This window comes from Platichthys flesus, chromosome 14 (genome assembly GCF_949316205.1).
Source record: "Platichthys flesus chromosome 14, fPlaFle2.1, whole genome shotgun sequence".
Taxonomy (NCBI): Eukaryota; Metazoa; Chordata; class Actinopteri; order Pleuronectiformes; family Pleuronectidae; genus Platichthys; species Platichthys flesus.
In genome coordinates this window covers 19844609-19865312 of record NC_084958.1, presented here as the reverse complement: position 1 = coordinate 19865312, position 20704 = coordinate 19844609, and the positions used below count along the sequence as shown (strand labels likewise).

At 42.3% G+C, this 20704-nt stretch overlaps 1 protein-coding gene across 1 annotated transcript in view; it reads right to left on the bottom strand.

Annotated features, from left to right (window-relative positions):
- The window catches only part of LOC133968924 (collagen alpha-1(XI) chain-like), a 74479-nt gene extending 70329 nt beyond the window's left edge, over positions 1-4150 (bottom strand). The window contains exon 1 of the mRNA XM_062405182.1: positions 3840-4150. Within this exon, the coding sequence (XP_062261166.1) occupies positions 3840-3954 (115 nt within the window). The 5' untranslated portion in view covers positions 3955-4150. The remainder of the gene's footprint in view (positions 1-3839) is intronic.
- Between the last annotated feature and the right edge of the window lie 16554 nt (positions 4151-20704).

Sequence of the window (20704 nt, the reverse complement as noted above, 5' to 3'; positions counted from 1 at the left end):
ATGCTCATCTACAATCGGGCCAGAGGCTTCTTTTAAGAGAGGACATTAAAATCCAACAGAGGTGCAGAGGTCCAACGTATAAAACAAAGTGACTAACAATGTAACCCAATAGCTACTTGTTAAACTGTTACACACACACACACATATCGCAGTGACCAGCTCAGCTGTGTCCAGACATTACATTACGGATTTGATTTTTTCTCAGTGAGTCAAGAGGCAGGATGTGTCCTCTTCAAAGGCTCAGCCATGATAAACAACCACTGCTTAAAATACCAATGGGATGATAAGGCAGATAACAGGCTTAATGGGAAATCTCCCTCTGAAATAAAAAAAAAAAAAAAAAAAAAAAAAACTGGATTAATGTGCTTGATACCGGCAAGAAAACGTTGTTGGAAAATGATTCACAAGGATCAGACTGAAGCTTCACTTGAAGTCCACGACGCAGGAAACGTCCTCATCATTATAATACTCCATTAAACAACATGAACAGGAAGAACAGTTGGTCAGGAGATAATAGACGAACCAGGACTGCATCTACTGGTGGTGAGAAAAGTTTTCACAAGCACTTTATGTAAAGTAATGGTGCTATAAAATGTTTTCCCCATCAATGGAAGGACCATATGTTCCTCATCTCCACGTAAAAAGTAGACCCCAGACAGTTAACTCCATACATTCATCTCACTCTTCTGTAGTTCTCTCAACATTTCCACATCACTCTCAAGTGAAAGAAAATAATTTGATGGTAAGAGTACATGTTTGTTTGTGTTTTCCGTTTTTTTTTATAAGTCACTTGAAGTCCTGAAATGCTGATTGTGCGGTTCCTGTTCTCTTAAAGTGAGAAGGGGGGGGGGGGGGGGGGGGGGGGATCTGATGGGTGGAGCTACAAGCCCACATGCTGAACCCATTATAGCTCTGGCACCACTCCCCATACCCCCCCTCTAACTAAACATACATGAGACTAAACCGAGAAGGCCCCATCCCTGTAGCTACCTCTCCTGTGTCCAGAAGAATAACAGCTTCAGCGGTGAATCCAACTCGCTTGATTTCAGCACATGCTCAGGTTTTGTTTTTTGGAGTTTTTCTTTTTTGCCTCTATAGTTTTTGGAAGTTGTGCAGATCTGCTCTTTAAGTGACGGGAAAGGACTTGAGTCATTTGTGCTGGGGCGAGTCTGAAATCACCCGATGCCACAGTCGAGCATCAAGATGGGAGATCTTTTGATTTCTATTAAAGTCAGTCCTATGGTAATTTTGGGAGAAGTTAAGTTTTAAAACAAAGGTTGTTTTAGAAAGAAGAAAGTGGATTTTTAATGGTTCACTTTGTCCTGAAGACAGGCAGACTGACTGTTGACTGGCGCACACACAGAACAAAAGGCAAACGCCAAGTTTTAAAACCTCACACCAAATGTCTCATAAAAAGAAAAATAGTCCGTGGCTCCTCTGAATATTGTCCCGAGTACAGAGCTACTGGTTCTTGAAAGGGAAAAAGAGAGAAAAAGAAAGAAAGCTTGGATGAAGGTCTCTTTGTGAGTTTCAGAATGTCTTTCTGCATTACTGCATACCTCAAAGCCTCATATATTCCAGATGTGCTGAATTGGCCTGGACCGACCCCCCCTCCCCCTCCCCCAACACTCACACACACACACACCTGCCCACCCGCACCCCATCTCTTCAACCCCTCTTCGTCCTCAGCCATCGCTTCACAGAAGCCCTGAAAAACAGGCAATATTCCAAAACCATTAAAGACCCTAAATGAGTAGGCAGCGCTCTTTAAAAAAAGCTTCTCAGTCTCGCAGGAGTTTGAGCCAGCACAGTACACATCCGGAAAATAAAAGGAATAAACTCCCATCCCTCCACCCTCCAGACCATTATAAACCATATTCTAATCATAAGGATGAAAACCACAAGAGAGAGAGAAGGCGGCGCTCTCGTGCTGAAGGTACCGACGCACACTCTCAGTCACAGTCGTGTCTGAGGGGGTAATTTGTCAGTCTCTCTGATTTTTTAATGACACATCTCCCTGGCTGCTGTCGGGGACTTGTGATCTACTATCTGCCGTGTTAACAAGCGTCTAACATGACAAAGGAGGGTGATTTACCCGAGAGGCACTGAGGCACGTAGCGACACGAGAAAAAAGCCTCTGTTAAAGTAATTAAAGCAATTTCAGCCTCGCACATTCAAATTACCATTTTCAGCTGTATCCCAGCTCTCACCCCCCCCCCCCCTGTCTCATAACTCACTGGAGACGCACAGTTTGATGTTTACGTTTAAACTCGTGATTAACGTTTTAAATCTGTGACACCCCTTTGGCTTAATGTCTCTGTGGCTCTGTGGTCGCCGCCGCAGCAGCAGCATCTCGGGACGTCTTGAGGGTCCCTCTCTTTTTTTTGTGTCACTGCCATCTACTGAGAGTTGGCAGCATAGGCAGCAATTAAAGTGCCCTGGAGGGCCTGTACATGTTTGCTAGTATATCATGCAATTATGGTCAGTTTCAAATATCAGTCATAGTGAGGAGAGATGGGCAATGGGGAGGCCATGCCACTGTGGTATTTGCTTTAATGATCTTTTCATCTTTTGGGGGGCTCGGAGCAAACTGCAGGCCGCTGAGGGGTTTCTGTACAGGGGTTAAAAATCAATAGGTGAGGTTGAGGTTGGTGAAAGTGGGGTGGGGCCTCAGAGAGGGATGACCAACTATTATATGACACCCTCTGATTAAAATGTTCCTAAGAAAGTTGATTTCTGTCACTATTGGGGCTTTAATAAAAGGAAAAAGACGCAAAAAGTTGTGATGTTACACAACTTTGACTCACACAGACTTATCCTGGATAAAGTCACATTATACTGGGTGGACGCGTCAATGACTTCACAGACAAAGGGAGTATAAGAGAAGAGGTTAATGGGACCCACATATGTCTTTTAAATCGGAGAAAATACTCCCGATTTTTTTTTCCTTTTTCCATCGACGCCCCTTCTTGGACCCGGTGGGAGCCCAGATAATGTGGAAAGATGGAGATCCCTCAGGCCAAAATATGAATTTCACTCGCAGACTTCTTCCATGATACGGTGCCCAGTGAAATTAACCACAAAACCCTTATTCTTTTCATTTTTTCAGCTACAATATGCTGCCGATATCATTCAGACAAACCACAGGCTTGTCAGACAGAAGAAACCACATTTTGTGCTCATTGTTATTTTGGAAAAAACGTGTGAGCTTCTTGCCGTGGAATCTGAATAGTTTCCAATATTAACCTCCTGCAAAGTGATGGAGTGGAATGTAAATACACAATTTCAGCTTCTGAAACTACACAAGCATTTCTGACCACCAGTGAGATCCCTCATCGCTCACTCATCACTCAGACGCACACTTTTTTCCAGTCCTCCAGTAGCTGACCACACCTGGAAGACAGACTTCACCTACTTAGACACCCTGAGGAATTTAGGAGACACATCACATCTGCTTTGGCTTAGTGGACCAACAAATAAATCGTAAAAAGCTCAATCAATTCCAGATTAATTGTGACACATTGACACACATTTTAGAAGTTCAAAGACTGTTAAATTTACTCGCAACTTGGATGTGGGTGTAGTCACGTGATTTTGGATAAATTTGGTGCCAATCCCTGTTAAACATTAACAAACCAATCATTGCAATTGCCTGGGGTATTAAACGTTGTGTTGGATGTGGTGAATACAGTTCAAAGCATTGGGAAGGTGTTTAAAGGGAGTTAAGGTGGGTTTGATTCCACTAACACCTTCGGGCTGTGCGCCAGGTTGTGGGCCCCTGTGCGCCCTTGGATGCCCTGGAGTTGGCCAATTGTCGGAGATGCGCTGCGTCTTCTTACCTGCTCGGACTTCGGCCGCTTGTAGAAGTAAAATTAATGTAACCAAAGCGGTCAGCGTTGAATCCAATAACCAGCGTTTCGTTTTCCACCTGGTGGTCCATCTTTGCATCTCCATGGTGAGCGCCCGCGGCTGTGCTGAGAACGGGCGACTTTAAAATGAGATGAGAAAACGCTCTCCCTTTTCCACAGTCCACAAAGAAGAAGAAAAAAAAGTGTGTGGCTACTCTACAGCTCCATGTGTGAGGGAATACCGCCCGGGCCCTTCAGATCCGCTCCCCCTCAGCCCTGCTCTCGCACTGATGGTGAAGGGCTCTCCTGAAAAAAAAGCGCACAAGCCACTCCAGCTGCCTGAGCGTTGCGCACCGTCAAGAGGAGGCTGGACAAACGCCCCGCAAACACGAGCACGAAACCCAGTGGAAGATACCGACACTGGAAACTCCTCCGCTCATCAAATCACCGGTCGGGAAAGTTGCCTCGGGGACCCGCCCCCCTCTCCCCTGATGCTTGGCACGAGGTCTGAGCAGCATCAGGCGCAGCATCACTGCATCCCGGGGAAACCTTATTACAGGACACAGTGCAGTATCCCAGACAGATACTAGAGACAATCCTAGAATAACTCCTGGACACACGTCCGCATCAAGCCAACAAGTGAGATCCAGAGGAACAGAGCTCAACACTTGGAGGGAATTCCAAACATATCAATTTTAACCACAAATAAATAATTTCAGATCAGATACAACAGGAGATGGAAACTACATTTACTTCATTACTGTACATTTGTTCATGCATCTTTACTTGTATTGGACTTGCTTGTTTTTACAGAAGACGTTTCACATCTCATCCAAAAGGCGTCTTTACTTCTAACTGACTCAAGGCTCAGGTCTTTAAACTCTGGGTCTGTACCTATGTTGAGAGTCGTTTATTTAGAAACACAAGCAAGTCCAGTTTTCTTGTAAAACTCCTGAAGATACCATAACCTGGATTAGTGAATATCCTTAAAGATGTGTTTACTTATGTAGATTTATCACAGGTAATTTATACTTTAACTCCACCATCCATCCATGTTTACTTTACATCTTTACTCAGCGTTGCTTTACATGTTCATTTTGTTTAAGTGGATTTATCCAGTCAGAGCTGGCAGGTAAGATTAGACTCCGCCTCCTTCAGCAGTAGTACAGTATGGGCGACTAATGAGATTCAGGTATTAGCTAATATGACAATGCATAGTTTCCAGTAACTTCTTCCAAAACAAAACTTCTTGAATTAAACAGAATATATAGTAGGTTCAGTTAATGATGAAGTAGACCAATATATTAGGGAACAGGCTATACTCACCAAATACTTTTACTTTCAATACTTTAAGTACACCTAAAAGCAAGTACTTCATGTACTTTTACTTGATTAGAAAAGTTGATATTGAATTTTTACATTTACTTGAGCTAATTTATGTCTATTTGTTTGTACTTTTATTTGAGTAAAATGTTTGAGTACTTACCTCCACTACTGATAATGCAAATTAAGTGGTGGAGTGAAGTTGTCATTTTGGGAGGTCCCTGAAAGCCTCAGCATGTGACATCACAGCCTGAATAGCCCCTACATGGGCCGATCGCTGAAATAAAAGCTTTAGTGGTCAAAGGGAAATGTTTTCCAGACTCTAGGAGTTTCCTCAAGGAGCACATACATTTTTTTTCCCTTTTTGGACAGCAGGGCTCCCAAGGCCTGAAAATAATTAATTTTTAAACTGGAACAAAGAATGGAAGCACAGGTGGAAGCTATAGAGTGGAGCCCTTGATTTGGATTTCCATGTGTACCGATGAAAGACGGATTTAACAGTGCGAGGGCAGACATTGTCATACAAACCCCAAACCGTATTTCGGAAAAATGGTTGAAGTGTTTACGTCTTTAGTCATGAGACTGAAATTAGAACCACAGGCTCAGCTGATATTCAGTGTGTTGAACTACAGATGTAACACAGCATTGTACAGATGAAGCTCAATAAATAATAACTGTTTGAGTCATGTTTACTGTAATAGGGATTAGATATAGAATGCAGATAAGTGGCTTAATACCTGGACTTCCATTTTAGAAAAGGCCAAATGCCTGTTTGTGTGTTTGATTCATAATTCAGGTTTGTAGGATTACTGGTCTGATTTAGGGCCACGCTATTTAGCTGAGAACATGTTTATTTAAACAAATCCATATAACCATTTAAAACCACCGATTTATATTAGCCACTGTACAGCTCCTGTACAGCTGATGGTGTGTCTTGTTTCCTTTGGAAATCATTATTCTACCTGACAAGGAATTTGAACTGACAATAACTTCCAGCTCTGTATATAACTGATTCCCCTGAGTGGGAGAAGATATATGTGTACTGTATACATCTATGCTGGTGAAAAGATATTTCACCAGTTTGGCGTGTTGATGATCCAACAGGAAAAGTAGGAGAATCACCGAAGCCGATATGCTTCTTCTCCCTGGGGAATACAAATGTTAGCACATAATTTCATGGCAATCCTCAAAATGATTATGTAGATATTTCAGTTGGGTGGAAAAATTATTGACATGTTGGAGCTAAACTGCTGTGACCAAGACAAACACACACTATCAATAGATTGACAAGGTTGATTCGGACCTTCAATAGTATGAGCAAAATATGAGCAAAAAGGTTCACTTTTTAAACTATGAAGTTGGATCGAATGAGCTGTGTGACTTATTTTGTTGTCAGAATGTGTGCGTTGTTTGCATTTGATGGCCTTGTGCGTGTTCAGGAGTAGAACAACCCTTCAGAGAGCAGCCTGGCAGTGCTTTCTGGTAGTCGGTTGGCTTTGTTTGTCAGTTGTTTGGCAGAAAATGTCAGAACCTCTTGTTCATGCTGCAGCCTGGGACAGTGGGACTGTTGCCCAAAATGTTTGGTTTAATTTGACAAGCCCTGCTGCGCTGGCAGACAACTGAACCTGAACGCCTAGAAACCAAAACTCAAGTGTTCAGTTTTGGGTTCAAATGGGTCTCGGACAGCCGACAGAATCTACTGACAGAAGTTCAACCGCTCCTTATAGATTCCTGGCACTGGTACAGTCTACAATTTTCAGCAAGGGTTGACATCGGAGCAGCTCTCTTTGTAGCTGGAAGCATATGATTACAGCTGATGCATTCCCTGCCATGTGTACCAAGACGACATTGTATAATTATTCTATAATAAGTCTCCACTCTATGCACGGCTATGCCCAAAGCAGCTATAAAAACAGAAATGTCTTGAAATGTTGCCCGGCGGCTTCGTTATTCTATTGGGGGCAGCTTTTAATCTGAGGTGCTTTCAAGTTTTTACTCTAAAATTATTTTCCAGAAACAGTAGACCAGCGCACCCTTCTGTAAATTTACAGTCGCTGGAGTTCAGGACCTTTACCTTTACATAGACAATCCGTATTACACTGCAACTGGTGTTTTATTGCTTTGTTACAAGGTCTGTTGGGTTTTATCAAATTCATGATGATTGATGACTGATGATTTATCAATATGATGCATATTAAACAATATAGGGGGGTCCAGGAAACCTCTTTCAACTAAATCTACAGTAGCAATTCTTCATGACCCAGCGAATTGCTCTACATGACTGCAGCAAACCTTGGGCAGGTAGAAATCCAGTGCATGATCAAAGTAGCATTAGTTGAATGACACGGATCTCTTGAAACCAGGTCCTCCTGTTGAATGTGGTTCCCTGATGCCTGAAAAGCTACAGTAAGAACAAAGTTAGAGCCAGATCATCTGAAGTCAAATGTCCTCGACCATATCACAAGAAGCTTAACCTCAAGAGCTTCTTATTACTATGAATTATCCAGCTAGAAGGCAGTGTGTGGCTGGGTGGGGGTGGAGAGGGATACGTACTAGACACTGCAGACCACATAACCACTGAGTGGAATGTATGTTTGTCTGGGCCTGCTTATTATAGGCGCTTGTGGTACCCAGACAGCCTCACCTTGTGGGAGACGGTTAGGACGTGGGAAGGTGGGCTTTCACTTTCAGCAACTGTGAGGTCACCTGGTTTTACTTTGCCAAGTCATCACGTAATGTATGATACACTGACCAAGTGCATGGTAATTCTGCCCAATTTCAACTGCCAGCTGATTGCTTGGAACTGAATTGATCCAGTTCACAGCCAAACCTCTTTACACTAGACGATGCACCTGACGTTGTTTTGTCCAGTCCGATATTCTATGGGCGGCATGCTTAGCAGTTGAGTGCTTTTCCTGGAAATCTAGCCTGTGTGTGATGTGAAATGTCCAGGACTCCAGGTGATGCTGTTTAAATCTGCCTTTTCCTTTCCAACGAGAAACAAATGGCCTGAAGATGTCCAGGTCATGGTCTCTTCAGAAGTTGTACAACTGGACGTAAGCAGCTGGACCTGCTTTGTGTTTCTTGAAGACGTTACACCTCTCATCCAATAGGTTTCTTCAGTTCTTCAGAACATAAGAAAGTCCAGTTTCCTAGGTACACTTATACAACTTCTAAAGCTTTGTTTGAAAGTTGCAAATCCCCCCAACAATTCCTTGTAAATTTGTGTGTCCTCAACCGTACACCTAAACATTTGGTAGAAGGTTGGATGAGCCATTGTCCAGAGAATCCCAAAGCAGACGCACAGAAATTCCTCATTAGATTCCTCCTCTTTTAACTTTGAATATCTGGGCCACATTTCATGGCTTTCCCTGCAATAGAGAGTTCCACAGGTAACTTAGTCAACAAAAATCATAAATGTTCACAAACCAAGACATATCACACTAAATTTGAATGTTACAAACACAACAAGAGAAAACTTTCAGCGTACACATGAGCGTAAACAGTTTCCATGATAATCTTTATACTCCTTTGTGCAGTAAAAGCTGCACAATAACATCGGTACAGAGAGAGAGTCCCAGATGAAGATCAGATATCACCGAGCTCAACCTCCAAACACACCGGGGGAGTGACAGAGACGAGGACAGGCCTTCCTATTTTCATGTTTCTTGTCAAGTATGTGTGATGAATGCCTTTCCTCTCAGCAGTGAGCAGTGTTATGCTGAGTTAAGTGGAGAGGTCTGGGATAATCTAAACATGCCCCGAGCTTCTCGTATTTCATGAGGCACAGTCTCCCTGAGCCCTGTTTCCAGCCGTCAGCAGTAAAAAGAGATAGCACAGAGGGACTGGCTGACACCGAGCGTGGAGGCTGACAAGCACCTAGGCACAGACGGACACTGACAAACTAATTAATACAGTTGACTTGAGTTTTAGGCTTTAACCTGTAAGGACCTCATGTGATAGAAGTTTCAAGGTGACTGAGGACAGACTCCAACAGATGAGAGAGACAAGAGAATAAAACAAAGAGCTTGGCAGTGAAGATGCTTGAAGTCGTGAACCTTCCTGGATTTAGAGAACCAGGGGATTTGCTTTATTCGCCGGCCATAATGTTCCTTGTTTCATTTTTCTTCCTTTTTTGTGGTCACGTATAAATCTCTATCATCTTTGATGCTCTGCCTGAAAATGTTTATTTAGAGAATTCAGTTTCAGTTTGACATTTTTACAACAAGGAGTTGTTTCGAGTCGGATGATTCTCACAAACATCCTTTTGTATGCAGAGGAGCACGGCGATTCAGAGAGGGACGGAATCTGGGGTCCAGGTAACGAGTTGGAGGACGAATGCAAAGTGTTGGATGGATCAATGCTTTCTGGATTGGATAAGAAGCCACATATAAAAGCAACTGTAATGTTTCGATTTATTGGTTTTGTTTCTATAATCGATCTTATTTACAGAAGCAAACCAAGTCTGATAAAACCACTGTATGCTAATTGCTGAACGTCACAGTTAGCAGCTAGCTGGAGTTAGCTCGAGCTAATAGCACCTATCAGGTCAAGTAAGTCAAACACCTAGAGAATTATGATATTTCACTAAGGACCAGAAACACGAGTCCACTTGGATGATAAAGATGAGGTTGAGTGGATAGTTTTTGCTAGCAGGCTCCTTTTTGACCTATAAAACTAGGTGAACAGCAACATTCCCTGCAAACATCCAAACTGCAGTTCAGCCAAAGTCAACCTGAGGATCCAGCAGTCTCAGACAGTCACGCCAAGATTATAGAACTTTATGATAAGAATTCTCTGGAATCTGTTCCGTTCACATAAAAACAATCATTTTATGTCACTGTTTTTTTTTACCAAAATCTAATCTTAGTGCTCTTCTGTCTCATTAAACAATCACAAAACAGTTTTTCTAATACCTTAATACTGTTAACCTCAGCAAAGGAGGTTATGTTTTCACCCCAGCAGTCCATTGGTTTGTTGTTTGGTTGCGATATTAGTTTGTCAGATGTATTATACAAAAACTACTGAAAAGAAAGGAACACAGGGCAAGAAAGAGCTCATTCAATCTGGAGGCAGATTGGGACAAAGGTGCAGATCAGATCCAGATCTTTTTACATTTTTCACCTGATTCCCAGGGGAAAATGTATGCCTGCAGTCATTGAGGCATTTGTGCCAGTCTGTGGAATATCAGGAAAATCAACAGAAAACGTACACATACTCCGTTGCATGCATAGCATAAGCAAAACAGTTCCCCACTTCTCAAAGCGTTCACTCTTTGCACTGAAAATAGCTTTAAGATAAACTAAATAAATGTGAAACTGGTCTGTATGAGGTCGTTCTGGGTTTCTGGATCAGAGGGGTTTTATTTCCACTGATCTGCTGAGGACGGCCCGACTAGAGAGAGAGAGAGAGTTTGCATTGCTCCCAGCTTAGTGACTAAGCGAATGTCTGTTGGCTAACATTTACTTGCAACAGGTATATTCCTTCTGACATCTTAATAAGTGGGTAGGCACGCAGGGGTTTCCAGTCATAAAAAGCAGTCAGCGGAGAGACTCCTGTTCCAACCAGCCTTCTCCCTTTTAAGATAACAGTTCCACGCAAACACATATGGGCATATTTATTGAATCCAGCTGTGTGTGTCTGAATTTTGGTATTTGGCTAATTCCGATTGTTTTTAGCAGCACTTGAAGCTGTTTGGACACATGCTCCCGGGAATTCTTAAAAGGGGACTAACATTACTGGATTAAGAACTGGGAATGCAACCAGTAACATTTTAAGCTCAAGGTGTCTTTCACAAATCAGCGTGAAGAACCTGCCTTGTCTTGTTATGTTTTCTTTCTCATGAAAGGACAGCTCTGATTTTTTTTTTATTATGTGAATAAATAAAAAGGAAGTATGACGAAAACGGATCAAACGGAAAAATGAACGCTCATAAAACCAAATCATCAGCTAAACTGGCACATTGTGGCTTATTTTTAAAAACTCGAAGACCTTTATACTGGAAATCAACACATGATTTATTTTGCTCCAAATGTGAAGAAAGCTAATATGGGAGCAAGTGAGATTATAATTGACCGTATATGACTAGTGACTGAGAAATGATCAATAAAAATGTCTGTGGTCTGTTTCATATTTAAAGATCCTGTTGGCACCCTTATGCCGTTCTGGGGCCGAGAGGAATATCTGACTTCAGTGATTGTGTGACTTTCCATCTGGTGACACCAACGAGGATAAGTTTTCACATATCCAGTCAATATATAACGACTTTGGTGATCGTCTGACTTTTCCTATTAAGTGCCACCATGACAAGGACAGATGCTGCAATGAAATTCGATTCAGATGTTGATGTTAGCCACTGGATAAACTGCAAACTTTGGTGAGTAATAAAATTGTCCAGTACTTAAATTGATGACCCTCGAAGTCCAATTTGTGCCTAAATACAGCCTTTAAGATCCATTAGCACGACTGTAACATGTTAGTCCTGTTAATGTTGTATAATCACCAATTACATTTCTGTTCTTGACTTATTTCTGGATAACTTTAGAGTGAAGTAACTGCACGTTGAAAAGAAGCTGAATAAGAGTTCAATAAAACAAAGAGGGGCACTCGCAGAAGCCAAGGTTTTCTGCCATCTGAATAAGCCCTTCCTGTATCAAGAATTCAAATCATGACTTGGCTTCCAGCTTACACACCCAGGATCACATGTTTTTCTGCTTAGTCACATCTAGCGGGCTGTCTCACTAAACTCTTTGAGGAAAATGTTGATCGAGCGTCCAATTGCTGAAATAATACGCACTTTTTACAATGTTGGCTCACAGCTGCTCCTCTCAGCTCACTGTTGCTGTAATCAGATCACTGGTGTTCATTTAATCGGAGCCTCTTTGAGTGGAGTGTGTGTCATGCGTGGATGTGGCTAATAAAGGAGATCGAATGCACTGATAAAAAAATGATGAAATTTGAGGTGCAGTCAAGGCCAAAAGATTTCTAATTTGTTGCACTGGATGATCTGCGCCAACAGACAATGTCGCCATATACCTCAAAGGGAAAAAGTGGCTGAAATGCAAACCACATTGGCTTAATTAGGCCTGTGTGTACTTCCATGGAAGCCGAGAGACACAACTGTGGCTGGAGATATGGAAAAACAGATACAGTAGATTATAGAGCTCTGCACTCGTATCACCCACAACTCGCTCTCAATGGGAAAGGGCCATTTTGTTCCACTAGCAGTGAGGCCCCCTGACTGGAACTCCTCTGGAAACAATGCATTGTTTGAGGAAAGAACCATCAAATTTAGAAAATTCGTAAATTTGGAAGATATCCCACATTCAAAGTTTCATCTTTGCGACCAGGACTTTTCATACATTCACTCATAGACAGTTACCCTGGAGAAGGTACAATGTGTTGCAGTAGAACAGTAGCTCACAAATGTTCCGTGTTCATCACCTCCCAGAGTGTCTGGTTTGGGTCACTTCCAACAAAGTGGTTTTGGGGGATTGTTGTTTCCACGGTGCCTGGAAGCTGCGGTTCCGATTCCGTCCCCCCACAGGCCTCTGCAACAAGCCAATCAAAAGCCTTCATTCTCACAGGCAGAACTGGGATGGAGGGCAGTGGAAAACCATATGATTTTTACATTAGTGTTTCAGAGGTTTACGTTTTCTCTGCGTCATCGGAGCATTGGACGCGTGTGCTGCCGACAGAGACAGTAACACAGAATAGAAACGTTTCTTCCATCAACCAGTGGAGGAGGAAGTGCTCGGACATTTTACTTAAGTAGGAGTAGAAATAAAAAGACAGATATGTAAAAGCACTTCAATTACTTTTCTACTTGAATAAAAGTAAGTACTTACTGAAAGTATTAAAAGTACTTGCCAAGTGTAATCTATCATAAGAGCAGAGTCTTGGTTGTGGCATCTTCCGAATTCATTACAAAGTCTAATGTAACCCGCCAGCTCTGATGAATAAATCCCAAAGTAAATCTATTTAATGTACAAATTCAAGAAAAATTAAGTTAATCTGCTTTAAGACTAAATTGTTTTGTTAATAATAGGTTAATCTTTGTAGATGTGAGCGATTATCTTGTTCCATGTTTTTGGAGTTACTGTTTTCATAATGTGAGACCAAAGGAATCTGCACGAGACCAGTTTTATTTTCGGCCTGTATTTCCTTAACCATTAAAATTATGCCGAATTAACTGTTATCAGATCTTTTATGCAACAATACAAAGTATGTCCAAAAAAACACCACCGATTAACTCTGACACTGAAGAAAACTTAAAAACGCGATTATTCTCAAGGGAGTTCTGGCGTCCCGCGGTGTGCGTTATTTCATCTCTGTTTCTGAAGCAGTTGTTGGGAGATTTGATCCGAGATGAAGTCATCCTCTGAAACGTCAAGTCCCACTGAATACAAACATGTGTGCGTCACTTCTGTGCGGTCGGATTGGATTGAGTTCTGAGACAAAGAAGGAACAGGAAGTTGACACAAACCAGGGTCCTTTGGTACTTTGACTTCCCCCGCGTGCTGCACCAGATCCAGCTGCTGACGGTGTTGATAACCGGGTCAAACCGGCTTCACCCACCTGAGGACTTCATTCATCCTCTTCCTGTCGCCCTCCAACTCTCCTGCGCCCCCTGGAGGAAGCCTGACTCAACTCTCCAGCTGCTAAATGCTCTCCTGCTATCACCAGATCGATTAGTGTGTTTGGTGCTGGACGTGTATAGAGGATTATTTCCCAGAAAATAACTGAACAAGGAACTTCATTTTACAACAAATCTTATTATCTCAGACTCGAGATGTTATAATATACAAGAGAAACCAAACTCTTCCCTCAATTAGTAGACGATTTGCGAGTGGGTTGATAAATGACTCCTTTTAAACTTAGAAAATTGTCTCATCAGCATTTTAATCTTCCTTTTACACTTTCTAGTTCGATATAAAGCTGCAAAAAAGCACTAATCTAATCTAATAGTTGCATAACTTTGATATTTAAAGTCAAACAATGGGTACAATAAAACCATGATACAAAATAATAATTACCGTTGAAACCAAATGACCGAGAGTGGAGGGAGAGAAAAACCAAACCAGTGAGCTAAATCGCTCTGTACAGCTGTGGGGAGCTGTGAGGAGGAGGTTCTGTCTTCGCCCTCTGTCAGTTTGTTTGTTAGTTCTTTGGTTTGTTAGTTCGTCTGCAAGTTCACACAGAAACTACTGAATGGATTTCCATGACCGGTGGTGGAAGGATGGGACAGAGGCCAAGAGAGGACAATTAGATGTTGGCGTGGATCCGGGGAAAGGAATGGTTTTCCAGGAAGCTCACTATGTAGGAAGGATTTTTTTGGACATATTCACAAAGTTTTGTGGATGTTGATGAACATTTTTAACACATTTAGGAGATGTATCTATTATATCAGTGCAATTATGTGCTGAACTCCTAAAACTCCAGATCCAAAGGGTTTAAATGTAGTTTCACAAGGGGACTGTTTGACCTTTTGCACTCTACTGCGTTCCACTCATGTTCAAACGTATATAGAGTAATGTAATTCATCCCCAATATAAAGATATTGACGATACTTTGGAGCATTCTATTAATTGCTTTCTTTCAGCCCATCTCCGCTGCTGTAACTCCTCCACTCTGCTCCTAATAAGAGAAGTTGGCACCCCCCAGCAGAAGCCTTTTCTTTTCTTCTGTCTGGGTCCAGCATCTGGCCGTCAAAGAATGCCAAACCCTGGCTGTGAGGAGAGGAAGCTGCTGGGTGGATTTCAATAACATAAAGTACCATTATGAACATTTTTGAGTGACATTGATCCATTGGCCTCTCCGGCGGCGTTACACACACTTCTTTGGAGTGAGCACACCGAGGTAAACCGAGCAGCTGGCTTTATAGGAGCAGGAACAACTGTCTCTTGTCTCCCCGATGCCGAATGCCATAACAAGTCACCGGCAAGCGATGCTGCAGCGAAGTAACACCTCGGATCAGAGGAGGCCCTGCTCCTAAACGTATCCAAGCACTGAGTGTGTGTGTGATCGTACAGCGGAGAGGGAGTGGAAGTGTGTGTGTGCATCTTTTTCTGCATACACTCTCATTCACGTGCACGCCCGCTGCCCCGTGCACCCGCGTAAAGCCGATAGGGAGCGCAGCATGTCTGGAATCATTTAAAGTGAGTGAGAACACATTCCCGCATGTGGAATCACTCCCTCCCAATAGGAGTGTCATTGTTTCCAAAGTCAGCTTCGCTTTCACCATGATTCAGGTAACATTTTTTCCTCTGTATTTCATTTTTTCCCTCTCAGGTCTTGAAGTACCAGGTTTTGATTGTGGTGATCTGAGACGTCTGACCAATGCGACTGAGGGAGACAAACACAATAATGTTATGTCTTGGTAGGTTGAGGGTTGGATTCTGTGATGATGCTTTCTGTGAAAAAGACACATGCGGAGCCTCCGGTGGTTTAACTGTCAACAAATCCCATGAAAACTCCCAAACCAGAGATGTGGTGTTATGGTGCCATTCCTGCCCGGCTTCCCCTCATTATCTGGCTCACAGATATAAACTTTCATCTTCTTATTTGTTTTCAAGAGAAAAGGCTCAACAGCTGCTTCAAACCACCGATCAACACCTGAGTATTTGTGCGTTTGTTGTTTTACCGACACAATGTTCACAGTTTATACAACAGTTTATAGAAATGTCCACCTGCGTAATCATGTCCTTCTCTGATATTCTAAATGTTTGTTAGGTTATTTTGGCACAGAGGAATAAACTATAACAGGGGTTTGTATAGACAAGCCATACTTGTGAGGCAGATCAGGTCGTTGTTATCTCCGCCGATGAGGTTGTGTGTTCGTTTGTTTGTAAACGAGACAACACGAAACCAGCTGGAGGGATTTCCATTAAAGTTTTCGGAAGGATGCGATACCTGTCGGAAAAGAACTCGATAAGTTTTGGTAAAGATCTGAAATTGTTTTAATTATGAGATACCTTTTTTTTTATTGAAGATATGAATAAATGCTTTAAATCATGTTTAATGCCTTTAATAATATCAATATCTTACATCTGCCAGGGAGGTTGTTTCTAAAACCGTCTGCTCACAAAAATCCAGACCAGTTTTCAATATTTGACTCGATTTCTCCAAGAATAATTTCAGAAAGCAAATATCTTCAGATGACCAGAGAGCCGTCATGTGTCTTCGAATATAATGGCTTCAACTTTGGGGTATTTTTCAAGAGCAAGAAAATCTACTATGGACCATCATTTTTTGATTGGTGCAACATTTTAAACTGAATTTGAATACCAAGACTGCATATTAGACATTAGCACAGGTTGACGCTGCCATTAACAATAAATTATCTTCTTTAAAGAGCCAAAAAAATGACTCTTCCTTAAACTCAAAGCTGCTTTAAACCCTAAATCCATCATCCCTGTGGCCCCTGTGTCTGAGAGCCGTAGCAGAGGGCCAGTGACTCATACCAGTCAAATGCACGACTCCCCTTGTGGTGGCACGGGCGGCCAGCCACATAGCTGCCTGCGGTGAGGGCCACTGTACAGGCAGCACTGGAATAGACGTTTATTACTGGCCAAAGAAGTCAAGCCCTGCTCACCAAATTGATACCTTGGAACAAATATAACGCAGAAAATCACATACGTGCATAAACTGAGAAGCAATCGCACTCCCCTGCAACGGCTCCACTGGCGGGTGGAGACACGCACGCACACACAAAGTTAAAGGCTATACTTTCAAAGTTCCTGTTTAGGTGTAAGTGGGTGAGAAATGTGGGCACATTGTTCAGCCTCTAAGAAAAAGTTGCAGTAGTTCAGTGAGGAGAGACGCTCAAAATATAAACCGGAGATTGAAGCTTTTCCAGAAGGCGGAGGGCAGCAAGGAGACGCACAACCAAAGAGTTGAAGTGATGTAGGGATGATGGTATTTTTAACTTTTACATCTAATATTTGACATATTCCTCCTGGAGAGAGAAAGAAAAACATTTGATCGTTTCATTGAAAGCTCTCCATCTTTTGACTAATGTGACAAGGGCCCCCCCCCCCCCCCCCCGACATGATGTCACATTAGTGCCGTAAAGCTGCAGTGACGCTACAGAAACCACAACTGCCCACATTTCCCCAGACAAGCTCCAGATACGCTCTACAAACACACTCCTAATAGCAAAGGTTCGGCTCCAGACCCTTTTTTGGCCGAAGCCCGATCGCGCTCAATAGAGTGCAAACGGGATTGAGTGACAGGTCGCGTTCGCTGCAGCCGCTCTGTTCTCGAACGACGCGGGAGTCGTGACAGGTTGAAATCTGAAGAAGGTGCGATTGAGACTCTGAACAGTTTTGCACAAGACATCAGTGGAATCGACCTCAGCTGTAAATTATGGGCGGTGACATGATTTATAAGAAATGTTCATGTCAAGTTGTTTTGTGTTTTGGCTCGAGACGCTGCTGTGTTGACGAGGTTAAAGAACACGGCCAGCATCTTTCATTTACTGTCCCCTGTTGGGTTGTATGATCATAGATTATATCATTTTGACTTTTACTCCTGAAGCATGACCACAAGCTCGAGAATACTGGAGGCTGATGTCTATATTTATTGGAGTAAATTACTTAAAATGGGTTTTAAACTGGAATTTAAAGAAAATATAGGTGACTTTTTAAGGGAATTAATAAAACTAATCTATTTGATGGCTTGTCAAATATTTCTGACGTGGAGATTTATTACCTATGCCAAAGATCATGTTTGTTTGTCTTATATTTATCAGAATTACACAAAAATGACTGAACGGATTTTCTATAAACTCGGTGTAAGGATGAGGTTTGGGTCAGGAAGGAACTCTCTAAATTGTGTTGGGGTTTAGGCTAGATCAGGGTGGGAATTCAGGAGTTTTTTTTTCACCTTCTAATATTGTGAAATAAGGGATTTTCATCAATTTTACAGGGAGTAATTGGCCTTTAATACAAAGTTGAGGAAGTGTATTTGGGCAGGTTCCACCACTGAAAGATATATGTGTGGAAAACAATCCATCATGAAACCCTAACCCTAACCCTAACTCATTATTCAAAAAGTCCAAACTCAACCTTAGTGCAAAACAATATTAGGCACATAGAGATAGAGAAACCATAATCTACAATATGCTTCCTTCCTTAAAACACTATATTCCCATGGCTTATATCTTTTGGCCACTGAATCCAGATTTCACGCCAGCAGATTGAAAGATACATTTTAAAATAGTGAATAAAGAGGATAAATCTGAGTCTGTTTTCTTGGAAGGTTTAAAGAGGCGGGCTGCTCTGATGGCACCAGATGACCTAATTACTGCTCCGCTGCTCCGCTGAGCTTAATTTGCAACCGAGGGTTTTTCTAATTGTCGGTTTGTTTGCTGAGCAGTTTGGCTCCTCACACCAAATCCTTAGAGAGACCCCTAGTGTCGGTTACACTCAAGTGCACCCGCTGGGCGCAGAGCACTGGAGTTTACAGTGTGATGCTGCTCTGTGAGGACGATGGGGGTGTCTTTGGGACGAGCAGACAATAGACAGAGTCGAGACACCCAGGGACACGTTGGACGGGGTGAGTCTCATTCAGCTGCAAACTCTCACAACTCCCGGGCTTCTAATTTAATTTGGCTCAAAGTGGATCTTTCCAGATTGCTTCGTGGAAAACCTCCAAAATTAACTTCCTGGAAATTCTACAGAGCCTCTGTGTCAACATCCTCTCTCGTACCCAAACGTGCCAACTTTCACGGTGCTGCTGAGTGTGTTTGTGCATGTGTGTGTGTGTGTGTGTGTGTGTGTGTGTGTGTGTGTGTGTGCGTAAAGGTATTTGTCAGGTAGTTGAATAGAAACATGCACAGGAAAATAAGGGAGAGGGAGGTTGTTTTAAGGAAGGAAACATCAGTGTGAAGTGTGTTTTTAGCTTTCGCGATAATGCATTTCTCAAGTGATCCAGTGGGTTTTTTAAAAGGTTTATATGAAAAGGAGTCTGAAGGATTACCTCTTCAGCACATTTTGAGATACTTAATTTTTATTAGAGAGCAAACACTGTATGTGTGGGGTCAAAAATGATCAATCAACCTGGTGCAGAGCCAACAGAGAGAGAGACAAACATGGGATGAACGCTCACATTCATTACTACTGTCAATTTAGGGTCTTCGAATAATCCTAACCCCAATAAAATGTGCGAAGAAGCCAGAGTTCTATACTGGAAACACACACAAACACAGAGAGAGCATGTTGAACTGGGATTCAAACGAAGAACTGTGCCACCTCTGAAAGCTGATCCACACAAACACATATCAGGTCAGAAAGGTTTTATAATTATATCCTCGAACCTTCAAGAGACCTTCCCCCAAAACATCAGAGACAGAAAATCCCTCTTTGAAATTCAGACGGGTGACACATTAAAGAACAAACCAACATGAATCAGCTTTTTTTAAATCGAAATGGCTGTTCTCTGGGTTACTTAAGTTGGAGACTGTCTCTGAATGTTGTTTGCACCCGTCTCTCCCTCAGCTCAGCTTGGACTGGAATAGGCTCCATCGCCCCCCCCCACCAGGACCCTCAAAAGATAAGCAGTATAGATAATGAATGGGTGTGTTTTGGAAAAGGTGCTGCATCTCCACAAACCACAAAAACAGCCCCGGCCCTCCCTGTCTTAGATTCTCAAAGTCTCTGGACCTCTGTGAACGTCCTTCTCTGATGATGGAGGAGGAGACGATTGAGGAGGAGACCTTGGAGGAGGAGACGATGGAGGAACAGCCGTCAGTCATGCGGCTGATGACACATGTACACACGTTTCATTTTTTTCTGTCATTCTCTCATTCCCTCTCACCTTGTAACTTTTCATCTGTGATCCGTCACCGCTCGGTATCAACGTGGTTTGATGTCAAACACACTTCCCTCCTCACAGTAGAGTTGCATCACCTTCCGGCTGAAGTGTTTTCAAGATTCCAGAAATTTATTGACATTGTATGGGCAAAATTAAATTACATTTCAGTGTCTTCCTCAGGTGAAATTGTGCCTGTTAAAAAAGATTTACAAAGGAAAATAAACTAAATACTGAATATAAAAGCAACCAAACATTAAGAAAATATGTAAATGCAAAGAAAATATAGAGTGAACTCAATTCAAGGAAATGGGTGCAAAGAGCATATGGTAGCAGTAAGGTGACTGATAGAAAAAGTGATAAATAATAAGATAAGTGTATCTGAGTGATATGAAAATAAAATATTGCACATTATTCATGTTATGACATTGTTCTGTGGAGTCTTCACAGTTTAAGCAGTTCCACAGTCTAACGGAAGAAGTGTTTCACTTTTTCCCATGAAACACCCAAACTGGGTTAAATGTATAAGCATATGGAGATGGGATGATCTTTATTTCTCCTCCCCTTTATCCACCTCCACCCACAGCCCCCTCCCCTGTCTCTGAGAAAGAGAGCATTGTTTCCTAATGAATACGTCATGTGTTTGCAGCTCCCGGGAACGAAATAGGTGGAATGTATGCAAGTTGAATCGCTGAAGATATCCCCCCCCCCCACAGGCCATC